Raw genomic sequence first — 18,068 nt, forward strand, 5'->3', positions numbered from 1 at the left:
CATACATTTGAATAATTTCAAATAACTGCTACGTTATGGAAAATCTTTCAGAGTTTGGAGTCTGCAAAAGCAAAAACTAAGTTAGAAGGTCTCTCCAGGCTTCACAAGAAAGATGGCGCAGAAAATACTGCAGTAACACTTGCTCTCCGACATTTGGTGGTTATAAATAAAAGTAGATTAAAACGACCTATACCTTTTCTAAACATTATTAATGTTGGCCTTTAGCAATGTTATCAGGAGTACCTCATATTGATACACAATGCTGTGTGGTGTAAATCAGCGTGCTGTTAGACGCATACTAGACAGAAGGCTCAACAGATAAACGAGAGAACTGCGTAATGAGTCTCCGCACTGAGATGGATCTCTATTTTCCATATTCAACACAGATATGTGTAGGGAAGTGCTTGTCGGAGGATTGAGCTTTCCGTCTGCCTATTCTGAAAATGGGACATGTTTTGGCATTATAATTCAGTGCTACTAACAGACATCCATTTCTGTCACAACTTCCATACTAATGAGATCAATTGCCACCGATTTTAATTGTTCTTTCTTTTCTTTTTCTTGTTTTGCCAGCTGTCTCATAGGGCAAGCGTAATGTTCTAGGACTTAATTGCTAGAGAGGGAGAACATGGCAGAGAAGGGATTTATTTCAAGGGGCTTTCTGTTACCAAACAAATAACACTTCTTCCCACACAATCAAACAAATGTCAATTAGCAAGCGTCCCATGCCCCCCCAGCCCAATTACTAAGTGGATGGTATTCTATCACACATATGTCGCTGCTCAGAGACCTGTGAAATAAAGCTGCTGACAGATAGACGAGGTTCCAAAGTGTCAGGGCCTTGTGTCTGGCTTCCAATTAAAGACTGTGATCCACTAATAAAATAATGATAAGCGGTTGTTACACGCGGAGTGTTGTGTTTATTTGAAAGCTTGGATTTCTGCCAGATTAAAAGATTTATGATTTATGAGTTCCAAATTAAATTTGGCAATGGAAGAACTTTGCCTGTTGATGTCTACGCTACTACGCTCATATAATAAACTCAATGATTCACCCAAGCGTCATACTGTTGGTAACAGATTTGGGATTGAATTTGAGATATTTCAGTTTGTTCTAGGTACAGTCATAAAGTTCTTAAAGTAATATTGCATGAAATAGGAGAACAAAAAACAATAGTCTGAAAATGGGATAACAGTCTTAGATTTGTTCGCCTGCAGCAAAGCATTCAATATAATCATGATGTTAGTGCAACGCAGTGCAGTGCCTATAGCAGAATCATTTGGAAAACCCTGCAGCACTGTCACCATCTCACACTGAATATATGGCTATAATGAAAAATAAATATCCTAATGTAAGATAAATATGTGCTAAAATCTGGATTTATTTGGATTAGTCATGTACTGTGTATTTCTGCAAATTCAACACACCCATAGATTCTCAGATTTAGTTTTTTACTTGCAACCAGAATATAACATTCACTTAATATAATTTGACATAGAAGACTGGCAGTTTACAACATAGGCAACACATCTCAGTCAAAACCAGGGTGAGGTAGGATCGAGAGGATTTGTATGATATGTTGAGTAAGAAAAAAATGGTAAATGTTACAGTAAGTGGAAAAAGATAAACACAAGCTCTTGATGCAATATGTACATATTAGACTGTCAGAGCTTTACCCCATTTTAATTTTAAACCGTTTCATTTTTTTGTCTTGTTTTAAAATAAGTGGCATGGGTTTTAATCTCACCTAAACACTGTCTCTTTTCATCAACACATAAGCTTCGTAAAGCTAGGTTTAAACATATTAACATAGATATTGTACAGCTTAAGTGCTTTGGCGTGATCTTTCCAAACCCTCCACAGTTCAAGGAGATCCGCTGTCAAGAAAAACTACAGTAGGTGCATTGAGACGGTTTGTTGTCACAGCAGAAATTAACCATTTTCTTAAGTAGGATTAAACATTGATCAGTCATGCTCTGCAGAGAGAGAACCAGGATGTTATGATCAAAGCAGACATCAGAAGCTGCTACAGCTTTATAAAATGAAAACAACTTCTGAAGTGATTTCAAACAGTGTCATAGTCACTTAGGAAGTCTCTTTATGAGCGTGCATTACAGCTTGATATGCAAGTGTATGGTCCATCCTGTAAAGTCCCATTTTCACCTTTCCAGATTAGGAGATCGGGAAAAACATCAATGTTACCGTGATAACCATAATCCATAGGCATTTAATACCAATGTTGTTTTGTTATAGTTGGATGTATGGCTTTCATGAACAGTCTATTTAAAATTAACCTAGTGAGCCACAAACGTCGACATAATACAATATAATAAATACCCAATGTCATTAAAAAATCACTGAAACATTCATGACAAGTGCATATCTGCCTTCTTGTCCCAGCCCCAAAACAAAATCTGTTTTAAGATATTTACTCTTTGTCTCGTTATTTTATACAAATTTACCTCCTCAAACCCAAACCCATGCTCAAAAAATCCACACCCTGAAGGTCAGTGCAGTCAAGCTAGACACGATGGAAGAAAACTAAGCCCAGCACCAGTGGGGGTCAACAGTCTGGAACCGAGTATGGGGTCTTAAGCCTTAACCCAGCTCACAGGAACCCAGAAGGTCTCCCGTTCCAGTCTTTCCAAGATGCTACGTAGTTCTGCGCAGGCACTGGCAGTGTCTTCTTTAATCAAGACCCGATCTACAAGATGTCCGTACTGCTGATCTATCTGCTGTGCCGACAGACGCATTTCCTGCATGTCCTCCTCCTGAAGCCAAACATGAAAGGGTAGTGCATGAATATGAATGAAGCGAACGAAAGTGAGATGACAATGGATGTGTGCATTTCATACAAAAAAATCAAGCTCGCTTTTACGATAATTTAACATGTGAAATTTGGCTCATTCTGAAACCAGACAGTCTCTAAAATTTCATTCCACTTGTTATCAGATTATACACTTTAAGGCTGATTTTCGAGAGGTTGGACAGATTATCCTTCATCAGTAGCACAGGGACCGTTTCTCAATTCTGAGAACGCAAAGAACGGACTTGTGTTCTCGTAGAGACAGATCTTGCAGCCTCGGAAGAACGAACTTGGATGGACGTGTCGCAGTGACTTCAAGTGCATCCTCACGCAAGGCTGCATTCGATGCATCCTTGATATCAAGAACATATCGGGGTACTGTCATGCATTCCCTGTTCTTGTTTTCTTCAGTATTGGAATGGACTTTTGATGACGGCTATTGATGACGTAGATCGAGAACATGATGACAAGACCGTTGAAGCGAGCGCATATTGAGAAACGGCCAGGTGTGTCCTTTGAGATGAATGATGTAAACCTTTGATCAGACTTACTGTGATTCGCCCTTGTTCGCCCCCTCCTGGTGATGTGCCAGCACTGCGACGTCTACGAGACTCCGGAATTCGTGGTTTTACAAAAATGACATAAGGCTTAAACTCTGCTGTCCGCAGGGTCTTCAGTGCCTGTTTCAGAGAGAATAGACACAATCTTCTATTAACTGACCCAAATACACAACTACCCTTTTTATGAGATTTCATGCATAAATAGCATTCCATCTAGTTTATGATGGTTACACGAGATTTTTTAATATATCTCATAATCTAGCTAGTTTCAGCCTGGTGGATATATAAGCATCCCATTCTGTGGACTAGCATTGAAAAGACAAAGGTTTTCAGTAAGTAATGTTTTGAGTAAAACTGTATTCAAACTCAAGTTCTGTATATCTTACATAGTTACTCAGTTTAAACAAGAGTGGCTGTAAATTCTCACATTAAAAATGCATGAAAGCAAGTTTAAGGTTTCCCCCATGACCAGAAGAGCGATTGTCGACATTAAGGTTAACATGATGAACAGTATGTGTGTATAAAGACACTGTGATTTCTGCTGTAGACAAGTGGCTCCACCTAAAGGAAAAATCTAGTCACCACATTTACTTGAAGAATTACTTGTGAGTTATGCAAAAAACAAAACAATGTGCTACAAAATGTTACAGGACATGTATAATTTGTGTATTTGAGTATTTATGCTAATAATGACAGTTTAAGAGGAAAATGGTGCTGTAAGATTTAAGTTACAAATCTCCAAAAAGTTGTTAAAGATTAAATAAAGGCTTTTATATATGTTTTTCTCAATCTCTCGAGTGCCTTGGTCTGATATGCTTTGAAAACTTAAATGATCAATTACCCAAAAAGGAACCAAGATAGATTTTAAAAGTTGGTGTAATTTACCTCGGGCTGTACATCCACCAGACACATCTTGTTCTTCGCCTGAACAGAGCGGATGGCTTCTATACTGGTCCCATACAGATTCTCTTTATACTCCCCGTACTCTATAAATCTACAGACAAAACACCAGACAGTCAGATACATAGATACATGTACACTGCTAAAGTTAAAGTATGTATCACTTACTTGTTGTTCTGGGCATCAGCCTCAAAGCCCTGCTTGGTCACAAAGTGATACTCTACGCCCTCCTTTTCATGACTCTTTCTGGGCCGTGTGGTGTCTGTTAGATGGAACAGAAGCAGAAGAATTTGGGTATATAATGACATTTATACACTTAGGCATATCACTATTTTAATCATGTGAAATTTCATATTGTTAAAAAACAAGTATTTAATAAGTATTTTTTTTTTCAAATTTAGTGAAGAAACAGAATAAAGCTATAATTTTGTGTTTGCTGGAGAACAAAACTCCAAGTTTTTATGTACTTCAGATATGTGCTTGCAGATGTAATGTAACATTAGAATAGTTAATTCATGAAAAGCACTAACAGCAATTAACAATATAATCTACCAAAATAAAAACTATTTATACATTGTGTGGCATTAATGAGATGATAAAAGGGTTCAAATTCATCAAAACGTGAATCCTGAATAAAACGTGTGTTCATACTTACGAGGCACAGCCACAGCATACAGGTGATGATTTTCTGCTATTACTTTCTGCTTCAGCTCGTTGATTCTTGCTCCAAGAGAACCTGCACACAAGGGCAGCCAGTGAGTCCAAGCTTTACTACTTGCCACTAGGGGGCAGTGTTATCATTTGAACAGAAGTTATTAAAGGCTGTTTTCTTTGAAGTTAATATGCTTTTCCAGGCTTAGTTCTCAATTATGGGGTGGTTTCCCGGACAGGGTTTTAGATTAGTCTAAGACTAAAATAATGTTAGAGCTGTCTTAACTGAAACCAGCTCTCAATTACATTTCTAAAAACATATCAGCTTTGTCTCAGTATGCACACCATTTGGAAGAATTCTTATAACCAAACAGTTCTTGGCCCCTATTGACTACCATAGTAGGCCAGATTACAATGGTACTCAAAATTGCACCGCAACTGTTTGCTTTCCTAAATTCTTCTAAATCCTTCAAAATATCAAATTTATAAAGGATTGTTACTACTACAATCAATGGTGGCCAAGAACTGTTTGGTTACAAGGATTCTTCCTAATATTTTCTCTATGTTCATCAGAACAAAGACATTTCTACAGATTTGGAACAACTTGAGGGTGAGAATTTTCATTTTTGGAGGAACTGTGCCTTTAAATGTCCTAATTTAACTGAGCCCTAGTCCTTTTTAAATCTTATCTCTGTCAGGGAAACTGCCCTTAAATGTGTAGGCCTACATGCTGATAATATTCAGATTCTGTAATCAGGAATTTGTTTACACAAGTTCTACTTATATGCATATTTCCTGGAACAGGTAAAACTTAGTCCAGGATAAACTAATTATAGCATTCCATGTGACGACGGAAGAACAAATCTTCAAAAGAATTTTGACAACCACTGTGCATACAAATGGTATCAGCTATTAACATTTCTCATCAATTATTTCCAATTTCACATTCATAAACAGCATTCAAAGACATTTTCTATTGTATTACCAATGAGAACTACTAATCTGGGCCTCTCATTGGGCCTCTGCTGGTAGCGTGTCACTTCTTCATAGGTCAGAAACTCAGATTCTTTCTGTTCAGAAACATTGGCATCTCCTGCAGAACCACGACGGTCCTTCCGACTCAGACGAAAACTTCTCCGCAAACCAGCTGAGACAGAGAACAGAAGAATCGGACTATTGTTGTTTTTTATTATATATTTTGTGGATATTTTATAAAAACAGCTTTATATGTTAAGCAAATGAATATTTAACATTGTGAACATTTGTATATCATTTATACAATTATTGTTTTATTATTTTAAAATGCCATAAAGAAATGACCAAACCTGATCCTGAATCATTAACTAAGACCTAATTAACTAGTTCACACTCCAGTGCCACTTCTAAACCTTCACTCTAATCTTCACCCTGCTTTCTACAGCAGCGTTATGACAAAATGTAAAGTGTGTTATTTATCAAGACATGGAGGTAAGTGTTGGTAACTGTATGGGAAGATGAGCACTATACCTGAATAAAAATCCCAGGAAAACACCTGGCCACAGGAGGGTGCCACTGCATTACACTTTGAAGAGACTACATTGCGCATTAGACCACCTCACACTTGTGGAAACACCACTTTGCCCTTAACAACTGACCCACAATCACCTTAAACAACCTATATAACTTATTCATACCTGAGTTGGTGAATTTCGATTTTTGCATTTGGCATATTTGCTATGTATTGATCACAGACTACTACAGTTTTAGTTGAAATATCTAAGAATGGTTAAAATTGTTTAACAGAAACATAAGATTTGTTATCTTGTCACTGGGGGTAATATGATTTACATTACTCTTCTGGGTACTGCCCCAGTACATGCTTTTTGACTGTGTAGTAATAATCTAAAATAATGAATTATAAGAAGACTGCTAAATTACAAACATTTCATTTGTTTTTCAGAATTCTAGGGGGGTTAAACATTTTAGACTTTACCACCCTTATGTTTGGCCCTTCCCATAATTAACATTACATTCAATGAATGAACTACATTAAATGATTTTAGGTCAGTTTATGAGGGCTGAGAGTTGCATCACGTACATGAGCTATCACACACACTTGACTCAGTGAGTGCACAGCCAGTCGTGCAGGGTGGAATGTGCAGAGTGTCCATTAGCAGGGCAACAGCCTTACAGTGGCTTTAAGGGAAGGGGATTTTTTGGGAGGGGACGGGTGCAGCAGAGGAACAGATTCAGAAAGAAAGTGGACAAGGATGTTGTACTACCTGCTTGAGGAGAGGAAGGTCTTTTCACCCAATTTTAATTAAGATCTGGTCACATTTTAGCCATAGGCCATAGATACTTGTTGTCTAGCTGTCTGGGTTATTTTAGCATCCCGTTTACTACACTGAAGTATCTATAAAATTAATTTACTTATCAGTGTTTTACATGTCATTCCTAAAGTCATAGAACAGATTCTGCCACCTGCTTCTCTCCTTTCAGACATATTCTGAGCTGTTCTGTAGCTAATAGATTCAATGTTCATATATTTACTAAAAAGTAGAGCGATCGGCTGAGAATGATCAACACCATATGAGTGAATAACACAATCGCCTATGACATCGCTTTCTTCTCTCTTAACAGCTTCTCAAATTTACACTCATTAACTAATGAGACTTCAAACATGATAGACATGTGGCTGACACTCTTTCACCAACTCTCTCTCTTGCAGCTGTCGTTTTTTTTACTTTAAAATATTTTACTTTTATTTAAGACAAAATGTAATACTCTCCCCATTTCTATTGCAACATTTAAAATAGAAATGTTTATTCTGCAAAGAATTTGGACATATCCATTACATGAAAGTTACACATTCTCCATCCTCGTCTCTCCTCTAAACAAATATCAACGCACCATCTAGCTTTTCAGTCTAGACTTCCCTCATGAAGAGATCTCCCATTGCTCTGCGTCTTTGAAAAATCCTCTTGTCACGAAAGCAGGCAGCAACCAAAGCACACTCAGGCAAAAGGTTAGTATAGATACCGGGAAGAGGAGTGGGCATGCAGGTTCTCACCTATATACTGTCCATTGAAATAGCCTTCACAGTCACAGTCCTCTGTAGGGAGGCAAGCAGGGAGAGAGGGGGTGATCAGAGGAACCCAGGAGAGAGGAAGGAGGACTGCACAACTAAAGTTAGACAAGCAGGTTCAGAGAGTAAGCAGGCAGGTGGGCAGAGGGTATTTTAAGTGGCCATGGCCAACCGAGGTGGTTATTTGCCAGAAGAAAGATTATGATGTAATGTTCAGGAATCATTCATTACAAAATAAAGACTCTGTCATTGTCCACAGTTTCATCATTTTCTGTATCAAAAAAACTTTGCAGCTATTTTTTGATACAATAGTTCACAGTGTCCAGTTTTTTAGAAATAAAAATAAAATAGAAAATAGAATGGTGAAGGTAAAATGCACGTTGATAATGACAGAACTTTCTTAGTTGCCTTTTTAAAATCTTTTGATGATAAGTGGAACACTGTCCATAACCCAAGTGAACATAAGGCTGAAGATTGAGATACAGATACAATTGTATGCACTGTTGCATCACTTGAGAGCTGGAACATAAAAATGCTTAAGGATAAAGAGTAAAAAATAAAGAGATGATTCATTAGTTGTTTCAGAACATTTGTTAAAAAGATGATAAACAGAAGGTGACAATGACGTGAAGATGTGTTAATTCCACCTTGTTATACTGTATTTCCCTGATCCTTTTCTGTAATACTCAATTTTTTAGATCTTAAACCCCATTTAATAGAGACTTTTTAAATAGACCTGGTGTGTCTGTGTGTGTCTGTGTGTGTGTGTGTGTGTGTGTTTGTGTGTAGGTGTGTGTGTGTGTGTGTGTGTGTCTGCATGCGTACGTGCTTTGTTTACATGTATATAAAATCCACACACATACATATACTGTATATAACAAACATTGACATATAGTAAAATTAGAAATACATTTTATGCAACTTGATGTAAACAGTGAGTGTACATACTGTATGTGTTTATAAAGAATAGTAGCAGTGTATTAGTAGTAGGCGCACTTTGGAATTAAAGTGGATTTAGTAACAGGTTTGCCTGAAATCCGTAGTCCCACCGTCTATACCTGTATGTGTGTGAATGTGTGAACTCTGAAGAATACCTACCTTTATCACAGCCCTGATCATCTGATGGCATTAATAAGAAATTAAAACATCACAAAATCAAATATTCACATTTATCATTACAGGCACTGACCCTGGTACACAGAGTTATACTGGTATAAAAGTAAAGGTATAAAAGATACTTTCAAAGTAACAAGAGAGGGAGAGGAAAACGGAGAGAGAGAGAGAGAGAGAGAGAGAGAGGACATGTTGCAGATGTGTCTGTTCTCTAATCATCTTTAGAATAGTAAAAATAAAGCCTAAGCTCAATAATCACCTGACCACTTCTATGTACCCATTCATCAATTGACTTAGTCAAGACTAAATAATGATAGAGGGATTTTCATAAGCAAAAGGTAAATACTCACAGACAGCCTTTTTTGGAGATTTGGAATTTGGAAGAGTGCCCATTTTATTTCTGTAGGCTAATCGCCTGAAAGGGAAAACACACACACACACACAATGAACATACATTTTTTACTGTCTTAGAGTCTAACGTTTGACATGGTTTTCTGCTGGGATCACGTTCATAGAGCAATCATAAAAGACTATTTAAATGAATGTGTGCCCATCTTTAGTCTCACCTCTCCTGAAAGAGTTTGGATGGGACGAGTCCTGCACGCAGATTACTGTCTCCCACTCTCTTGGCCTGCCACCACGTCTGATCACACTGACTGACCACCTGCAGGATGTCACCTCGTTTAAACGGAAGCCCCGCCTCCTGACAGGGCGTGGCCTTGTCCTCCAATGGAATGTAATCAAAAAGCGCCCTCATATACACCTGAAACAGTACGTTTATGAGGTGGTGTTCCCTAAAAATGTGTAAGTTATTGGAGTTTCACTAAGTGAGTAGCTTTGTCTGTTTCAGTAGTCCGTTACCTTGCTCTCTCTCAGCATGTCTTCCTCTTTGATGGCTGGGATGATCTTCAATGTGATAGATCCTTGAGACTGAGACTAACACAAACAAATCAATTGATTTGGTTATTATAACAACAAATGGAAATGATATTCAGAAGATGTCCAGAATTAAAATAATACCAGCAGTTGACTGATCTCATCTGGCCTCTTGTTCATTACAGAAACACCATTGACCTCTCTCAGTTCATCACCTACATGCACCAGACCTATGGAGAGAGGAAAGCAGATTTACAGACTGCCTTTTACACATTCTAGTCATAACTGCTGTGCAATTCAAAATACGCTTTATATGAGCAGTTGAATTCCTTTTTAATGAGCGAGAAGCACCACACAAACAGCCTGGAGGATGGATTATGATGACAGGTGTGGTCAGGTGGTTAGTGAGTCTGAATCTCTTGATCAGGTCTCTGGGGACTGTGCTTGACCACACAGATGTGCGATGTGTCATTAAAGCAGACAAGCTTGCATGAAAATAAGCATACCTGCTGTATAGCACAGAGGCAAGGGATTGTGGGAGGATCAGATAGAGACAAAGATCAATAGTGTCTGAAGATCAAAGCACTAGAATGGTTTTCTTTGATATACACAATGGCAAAATATTTTTTTAATATAACCGCTGTCCTTTCGAAACCTTGTATTTCCAAAATCGATGTTTTTTAGGAAATGGAAACAACACTGTAGTTTTAAAATGATTAAATACTGTGTTGTCAAAGTTGACAAGCATTTTTAATACTTTTTATCGTTTAGATATTTGCAAAACCCAGTGACAAACATAAAGTAACTAATAATAATGATTTATTATCAAAAAACACAAATGGTGAAATATGGAGATTGGAGGTTTCAGAATGATAGCATTGATATATTTTAGAATTCATGAAACAATTAACCAACTTGTACATCCCCACACACAAACAGCCTCAATTTGCAAAGGTTTACCATGTTCTCATTCAGAAAACACAAACACACAATATGATGAACAGAAGTGTCAAGATGTAAACCCAAATACCACACATTTATCCATCAGTAAACATTCAGTAGCAAAACTGATGACACACCTATCAGAATCTCAGGATCATATCAATATGAGCACAGGTAATTGTGCATCCTAGAATCGCTTCAATGTTTTGTTTCCATTATCTTCTTGTGAGTCACTTTGGATAAAAGTATCTGTGTAAATGCCTGAATGTTATTTATGCAGTTGTGTACTGTTTTGTGTTGCAAGACCAGTTCATATTGTTCTTTGGTTTTTGAACTTTTCTTGTCTTGTAAGATCATCTTCATTTACTTTACAGTAGTGTAATGTTTTATTTAAATTCTTGCATTCTTGCATCTGCACTCTTTTATGTTGTGTATTCGGATAAACACTAAACTGTCATATTATTCTTGAATCCCACAAAGAGATTTTAGTAACAATGTTTTGAATGTTGTGGTGTGGGTGTGTTTTTGAGGGCTTGTGTGTCATATCTGGGGGAAAAGTTTGTTTTTTAAGCCAGGTTTAATGGGTTTGAGAGGAGAGCTTAATTTTTACCTGTAAATTGGATGTTTTGGGAATCGGGTGAGATGTTATGGATTTGTTCTTATAATTTTTTGAGAATACGATGCATAATTTCAAGAAATGTGTTTAAGCAATCGAGAAAAACTGTAAGTGAAATAGTTTTGGATAAAGATTATTATGGATTCCTGCATGGACTGAAATGAAATATTAAAGACATGCTTTGAGGTGTCACTCACCACTTCTGTCTGCGGCCCCTCCTTTCATAATACGAGCTATAATCACAGACCCTGTGGAATCATCCCGACGAATTGTGGCTCCCTGAGAGAGAGAGAGAGAGAGAGAGAGAGCTTAAAGAACAACATGTTGCTCCCTATGAATTTCTCATAGTTTTTTGTATCATTTGAGAAAAGCCTTTGCATATTCTTGCAACTGTAAATTCTTTCACCAGTGGTTCTTTGTTTTTGACCAAGCGCACAATCTTGACAGAATCCTCATCAAGCTCATCTTCAAAGTCATCAGGCAGCGGAGGAAGCACAGGGTCAAAGTTCTTCTGCGCAACTGTGTCATGAACCGACAAAACTGCCTACAAACAAGAACTATGAACAGCTGGACACACTGACAGATTTCTATTTTTAAATATGTTTCTTAAGATGCATCACAAAGGCACAACAGTTATGAAGATGTTTGTACCTTAAGATGAGGTAATGTCAGCAGATGCAGAAGCTCTTTTTCCTCAACACTCATCGGTCCACTTTGTAACTCCTCTGCCACCTGCCAATCAGGTGTAGACCAAAATCAAAATATTTTGTAGCATTAAGTCAAACTTGATGCAAGTTTGAATAAGATTCCATCAATCTTTCCTGTTTGAATATAAAATGACAGACGCAACAGCACTTACATCCTCTGCTAGAGTGGAGGCGCTGTGGAGAACAGGGGTGGGGCTCTGCCTTTCATACTGTCGCAACTTCTCATGGATCTAGAAGAAACAATGCACATGCATGGGGGGCCGAGGGGATGATGTATTTTTGTATGCCAAACCCGGAAGAGAGTTAGCATTTTAGGATTCACGGAGTACTTACTTACCATGGAACAGATTTTTAATAAAGTTTGAGAGAGATGTCGGAGGCTTGGGGGTGATGAAGTCGATATCGAGCGACCTTAAGTGTAACGTTAGTCTGTTCATAGCATCTTTGTTGGCTTTTTACTTATTCCGAGTTATGTATTTCAGCTTCAAAAGTAGGCTAACAAATGTTGTGTAAATTTGTAAAGATTGTCTTGACAGACAAAACGTGTAAACATCATAAACATTTGTCAATCACAGAGCTTATTTTTGCGGTCTTCAAAAAATCTATACGAATAATGCATAGGCTTTCTATCGAGGGAACCAGGGTGGCATTTACTTCCAGGTTAGCATAAAAAAATACGTCATCTCCAAGGTACTGGATACAAAAGTTGTATAAATTAAAATAATGCAAGGTGTAAACATACAATGTATGGTTTGGAAAAGGAACATAAAGTGTTGGACTCAATTAATTTACTATGAGAAATTATGTACACAATTTGCACACCTTCATAAGATAGCCAAGACTCCTCTCGCTAAAGACATCCTTGAGAAAGACCATATCCTCTTTGTGATTGGCATCTGGACGCAGCTGTGAGGTCAGCAGGGCGAGCGTCTCATGCAACCCTACGTGAGATCAGCAAGTGTCAATAATGAAACATACAGTACATTGTGTCTGTGCACATGTGTGATATTCACCTGCTCCGGCAGAGAGGACTGGCATAGCTTCTTTCATGGATTAGCTTGGCCTAAAAGAAAGGTAATCATCACTACAGTTTATGCACCCATACATGCAAAGACAGACAGAAAGCAGCAGACAGAGCGAGTCATGTTGCTCTTTAAAATTTTATGCATAAAGTGCGTCAGGGCCAAGTCGTTTTTTCATGTTCTGATCCTGGCTCAACGGGCAAGTTTTGAGAGGGTTTTAACCCCAGCACATGACAGTATAGTACAGTACAATACATGTAATTTAATGTATGCACTCAAAGTATGTTTTTGTTCTTGTAGACCGTTGCATTGCCTGTCAATTGTCTACAAGGACTAAGCATGATCATTGAGGTAATCTGTTAATCATTATTACTTATGCCTTTCCAAAGTATTTTTCATTCACCATCTATCTCATCCTTGTTTTCTCAAGCCATAAGCAATGAGATCCCTGCAGTTGATGGCCAGATCAATATCCTGTTACTTTTAAGCATATTACTTATATTTCACCTCAGGGTACTGAGTGTGCATTGCTTTGATATGATTAAGGAATATTCAGTTATGATAAAGTGCCGGGAAAGATCAGAGAGAGTGGCTGGAGTGCTATTTCTGTGGGTGCCGGAGGCCGCAGCAGGAACACAAAATGCCCTTTCCTTCTCCCAGAGCAATTTGGAGATGTCACTTTTTAAGAAACCAGTGAAACTTTTCACCAACACTGATCCCTCAGTGCACCACTGCTGCAGAAAGCTTTAATTGTGTTTCTCCGCATAACACCAAACATACTATTTTTCAGTCAGGTGAAAACGCCTTTATTTATACCTTTCTTGGCTTTATAGGACAGAAACTATAGTTTAGCCAGTCAATGACCTCACAGGCGGAGTTTGTGAATGAAGGTAAACTTTAAGTTTAAGGTTAAGTAAACTTAGAAAACCAAACCACCCGACTTAATGCATTTACCTAAAGAATATCTAGAAAAGAATATATGTAAAATATATATGCAATTTTGTTAACACAAAACCATGTGTGATCATACTTTCATGCATAAGAAGACATAGAAAAAGCTGGATGCTTTCTCAGACAGATAGACTATGCTACTTTATTCATATAATGCTTAAGATGAAATTCAGTTTGAAGAGAGAGAATGTGAGAGATAAACTAATAAATCCATCCCAAGAAATCAGACATGGAATCCACAACCACTTACACTTGCTCTGAGGATGATGTCATTCCCACTTCCTGCTTCTCTGGTAATGATGTAATTGGCAAAAGAGCTTTGTGGAGACAATGCACAGGGGTATGAGGTGTGTTTGTGAAAGACTGTGTGTGTGCTGCACTGGTGTCTGTTATTTGCTGAAACGTAGTTATTATGAATCATGAATACTATATGTATAAGAAATGCTATCTATTTATGAGCAAGATATTTATAGGCGAGATATTTCGGCATAAAAACATGGACATGTCATCACGTGTCCTATTTTCTATCTTAAAGAGCTTAGAGCCCTTTTTGGTTTTGGGGCTTGGATCTGAGGAAGCCTCACACGCACACCAAAACCTTTTTTCATGCAACCTTATTGGCTTTAAAGTTCTTTTTAGGTCACAGAGTCATCACTAGATTATACATCTGTTTGGTGCACCTTATTACATTTTATTGTATGTGTGGAAAATAGGAAAACTTTTAAGTCAAAATGCAGAATCAAGGTTACTTACTAACACAAAAAAGGAATCATATATCCTCTATCCTCTTTACATTTGTAATCAATTCATTTCAGAATAAAATATAAGGTCCTTCTGTATACTTTTAAAGTTTTGTATGGACTGGCACCCAAATATATTTCTAATCTTATAAACTTTATTAGCTCACAGAGATCTTTGAGATCCCAAAACCAGCTTGAAACTCTTCTGTCATGGCTAAAAAGCGAATGAGATCGTGCTTTCACAGTTGCTGCTCCAAAGTTCTAGGATACCTTAGAAGTTTTACATCAGTTATCATGTTTAAAACCCGACTGAACAGATATTTGTTTGATAAGGTTTTTGCCAATTAGTTTTATCATGTAACGTTGTTTTAAGATTTTCTATTTATTTTCTATTATTATCATCACTGTTTCTGTTTAACTTAATCTATAGTGCTATTCTGCTTTTATCTTTATTGTATCTTATATTGTATTATTGTATGACACTCTACAGCACTTCTGTGGCTGTGAAGTTTCTATATACTTATTTTTTTGACTGACTGATTGATTATAAATGTAATGTACGAGAGATAAGAGATTGATGCTGTCTGTCTGCATCCCGTTTGAGGAATATTTATAGAATGAGAAGATGAGGAGAGACTATGTTCAGGAAATTATCTTGCCTACAATACACAAGTTTTCTTTTTTATGGCACAGATTTAAATATTCCACATTTAAAAAAATATATTCATAGAAGACCTGCACAGGTTTCACAGAAAAAAAGACATGACTTGGATTGTTAAATCGTTTAATATCTAACAGGATAAATTTGATCCAGTCAGTGCTGGACATAGATCTGCACATGTGAAATGATGAGATAAAGCTTTCAAATTTGACTTGGACTGAAAGTCAACCTCAAAAGCACTGTAAAGAATTACTGAATGCCTGCATATATAATCTATGTAAATTATACAACAAGCATTTTTTTATTAAAACACCATATTGTTTATCACCTAAAGAAGCTCAACTATCCTAGGGGTATTTTATAAAAGGTTTAAGGTGCACTTGGAGTTATTACTTTTTTGTTTAAATCTATAAAACAGATAAAAGTAATGATTGCAATAACTTCTGCTTATTTTTCTATCTGATGAGCATATGCACCAGAAAGCATGATACCTGGGATTCTATGAGAGGATGCAAATAACATTTATGATGTCCACTAATAGGGGGTGTGTCTTAGTTGGAAATCTGGCCTGACTGTAGTGCCATATTATGGTGAAGATTTGAAAACTGGGAAATCAAATATCACAACAGAAGTGCCTATTGTGAGTCCCAATACATTTGTTTATATTTAAAGCAGTGTGCAACTTTCATTTAGCTGTGTGAAATAGTTGCTTGGCGCCAGCACTTAACAATCATAATTCTGCGCTGGTACATACCAAAGCAAATATTAATAGTTCAACTGCCTGTTGGCAAGAAACTAACCTAAACTTGTATTGTGCCCACACAGCGTTTCTCTAAACCTACATCATCTTTCCAACACATCCAGACCTTCAGAAATAAACTCGCAGTGACCTAATTCCTTTTCATGTACATTGTTGCATTGCCAACACACACACACACATCCACCCAACAACCCACAAACCAATGCAACAGACATGCATGTATCCTAGACAAACATATACACCCACTGCCATTAATAAAACAGTTTTGCCGTTTCCTCTGCCTACATGGCTAATGCATTCCTCTCTGTTTCTCTATTGCTCTCTGCTTCTCTCTTCCTTTGACTCTCTCTCCTCCTCCCTCTGCAGTGCTGCTGATCTGCACATATGTCACCGTTTGACTCGTAGAATGAATAAAGACCTGCTACAGTAGATGATGTATTTAACAACACACACACACACATACATGCACACATGATCTCACACACTGCAGAACCGCGTTCCATATTATATCTGTTTTATTGAAGCCTATGCATGATAAAGAAATGAGCAGCCTACCTCTGGCTCTGTGTCTGCTCTTCTGTTCCAGTGTTGCTGGATATGTTGTGTATAGAAGGCTGCCTTACTGATGTTTTACTGCGACTCTTCCTCTAGCTACCGCCCCAGTCTCTCCCTTTCTGTCTCTCTCTCTCTTCTACACATATACAGAACACCCCCCTCCCCTGCACATCAACTCCCTCCTCCTACCTCCTCTTTTCTCTCCTCCAGCTAGTATCTCTCTCCCTGCTGTTCTCATGTCACCAGAGACAGAAGCAGGTGGGCGTTGTGCCCCCCCCACCACCCCACAGATAATTCGGTTCACTTGAACAGCTCAGAAAAAGAGCAGAGTCGCTCCCATCCCCCCTCACACACACTCTTCATGGGCGCTTGTTTATATATGTGTGTGTGGCCTATCTGAGTTTGATGCTCCTTTGTTCTGCTGTGGATTGGTGGATTAAACCAGGTGGATTAAATCGGCATTCAATATATGACCTAGTGAAAGAACAAAGGGAAAATATTAATCTCTGCAAAGTGGGATAATTATTAAAAAAAAACTTAATTTAATACAAAAGTTCAGATGTTATTGCTTTCATTGAAGCTCACTGGATGCTTTTTGAAACATTCTCAAATTGTTAATTCCCTAAATTGAACTAAGATAAGGCAATGCAATAATGAGTGTGTAAAAGATGCAGGTGCAGAATACAAAACACATATACTACAGATAGAGTTTAGATAAAGATTACTTATTTAAAGCTTAAGTCTGTTTTGGCTTTTCATTGCAGGGAGCGTGAACAGTTTTGAAACTAATCAGAGGCTTATAGATTTAAACCCTTTGTGTTCATGTGTTTTTGATATGGCCATGTGGTCCTCTGCAACAGTATCTTGGATATACATAATTATGCTCATTCTTCCGTGAGAGCTCATTAACCTGTTTGTAGGGGTCATTATAGGGTTGATAGGGCTGTTTTTGGGACCTCTGTTAAATTTATTCAGAGACATCTGTGACCCAGGATCTGACTGTGAGGAAAGATTTACAAGTGTCCCTCTGTCACCGGACACACACACACAGGGAATGAAAGGTCACATCTTTGTATGTAAATAATCTGTTTCCTAGCTAGACCTGACAAGACTGTTTCAACTTGTAGATTCTGTGTTCTAAATG

General features: G+C 37.7%; 1 protein-coding gene across 2 annotated transcripts; it reads right to left on the reverse strand.

The window, feature by feature from the left end:
• Positions 1–1,440: 1,440 nt before the first annotated feature.
• mpp3a (MAGUK p55 scaffold protein 3a) lies at positions 1,441–17,058 on the reverse strand. Of its 2 annotated transcripts, XM_056753763.1 has the most exons (19): positions 16,925–17,058; positions 13,249–13,298; positions 13,058–13,176; positions 12,388–12,465; positions 12,180–12,260; positions 11,935–12,072; positions 11,726–11,807; positions 10,115–10,200; positions 9,956–10,030; positions 9,661–9,857; positions 9,445–9,509; positions 9,080–9,100; positions 7,967–8,008; positions 5,903–6,064; positions 4,922–5,002; positions 4,435–4,528; positions 4,252–4,360; positions 3,358–3,486; positions 1,441–2,771 (listed from the first exon to the last, which is right to left on the reverse strand). In XM_056753763.1, exons 2-19 carry the CDS (start codon positions 13,283–13,285, stop codon positions 2,592–2,594), a joined length of 1,776 nt encoding a protein of 591 aa, XP_056609741.1. In that variant the 5' UTR covers positions 13,286–13,298; positions 16,925–17,058; the 3' UTR covers positions 1,441–2,591. The 2 variants fall into 2 exon arrangements, with proteins under 2 accessions (XP_056609741.1, XP_056609742.1); XM_056753764.1 differs by lacking the exons at positions 7,967–8,008; positions 9,080–9,100.
• Between the last annotated feature and the right edge of the window lie 1,010 nt (positions 17,059–18,068).

This window comes from Triplophysa dalaica, chromosome 7, assembly GCF_015846415.1.
Source record: "Triplophysa dalaica isolate WHDGS20190420 chromosome 7, ASM1584641v1, whole genome shotgun sequence".
In the NCBI taxonomy this organism is placed as follows: domain Eukaryota; kingdom Metazoa; phylum Chordata; class Actinopteri; order Cypriniformes; family Nemacheilidae; genus Triplophysa; species Triplophysa dalaica.

Excerpts from the sequence above, each read along its gene's own strand:
- mpp3a (XM_056753763.1), bottom strand. The coding sequence starts at position 13,285 with ATGAAAGAAGCTATGCCAGTCCTCTCTGCCGGAGCAG. Across the intron at positions 12,261-12,387 it reads CCTCCACTCTAGCAGAGGAT|GTGGCAGAGGAGTTACAAAG; the intron begins GTAAGTGCTGTT and ends CCTGATTGGCAG. Across the intron at positions 5,003-5,902 it reads CAGATTAGTAGTTCTCATTG|GTTCTCTTGGAGCAAGAATC; the intron begins GTAATACAATAG and ends CCTTGTGTGCAG.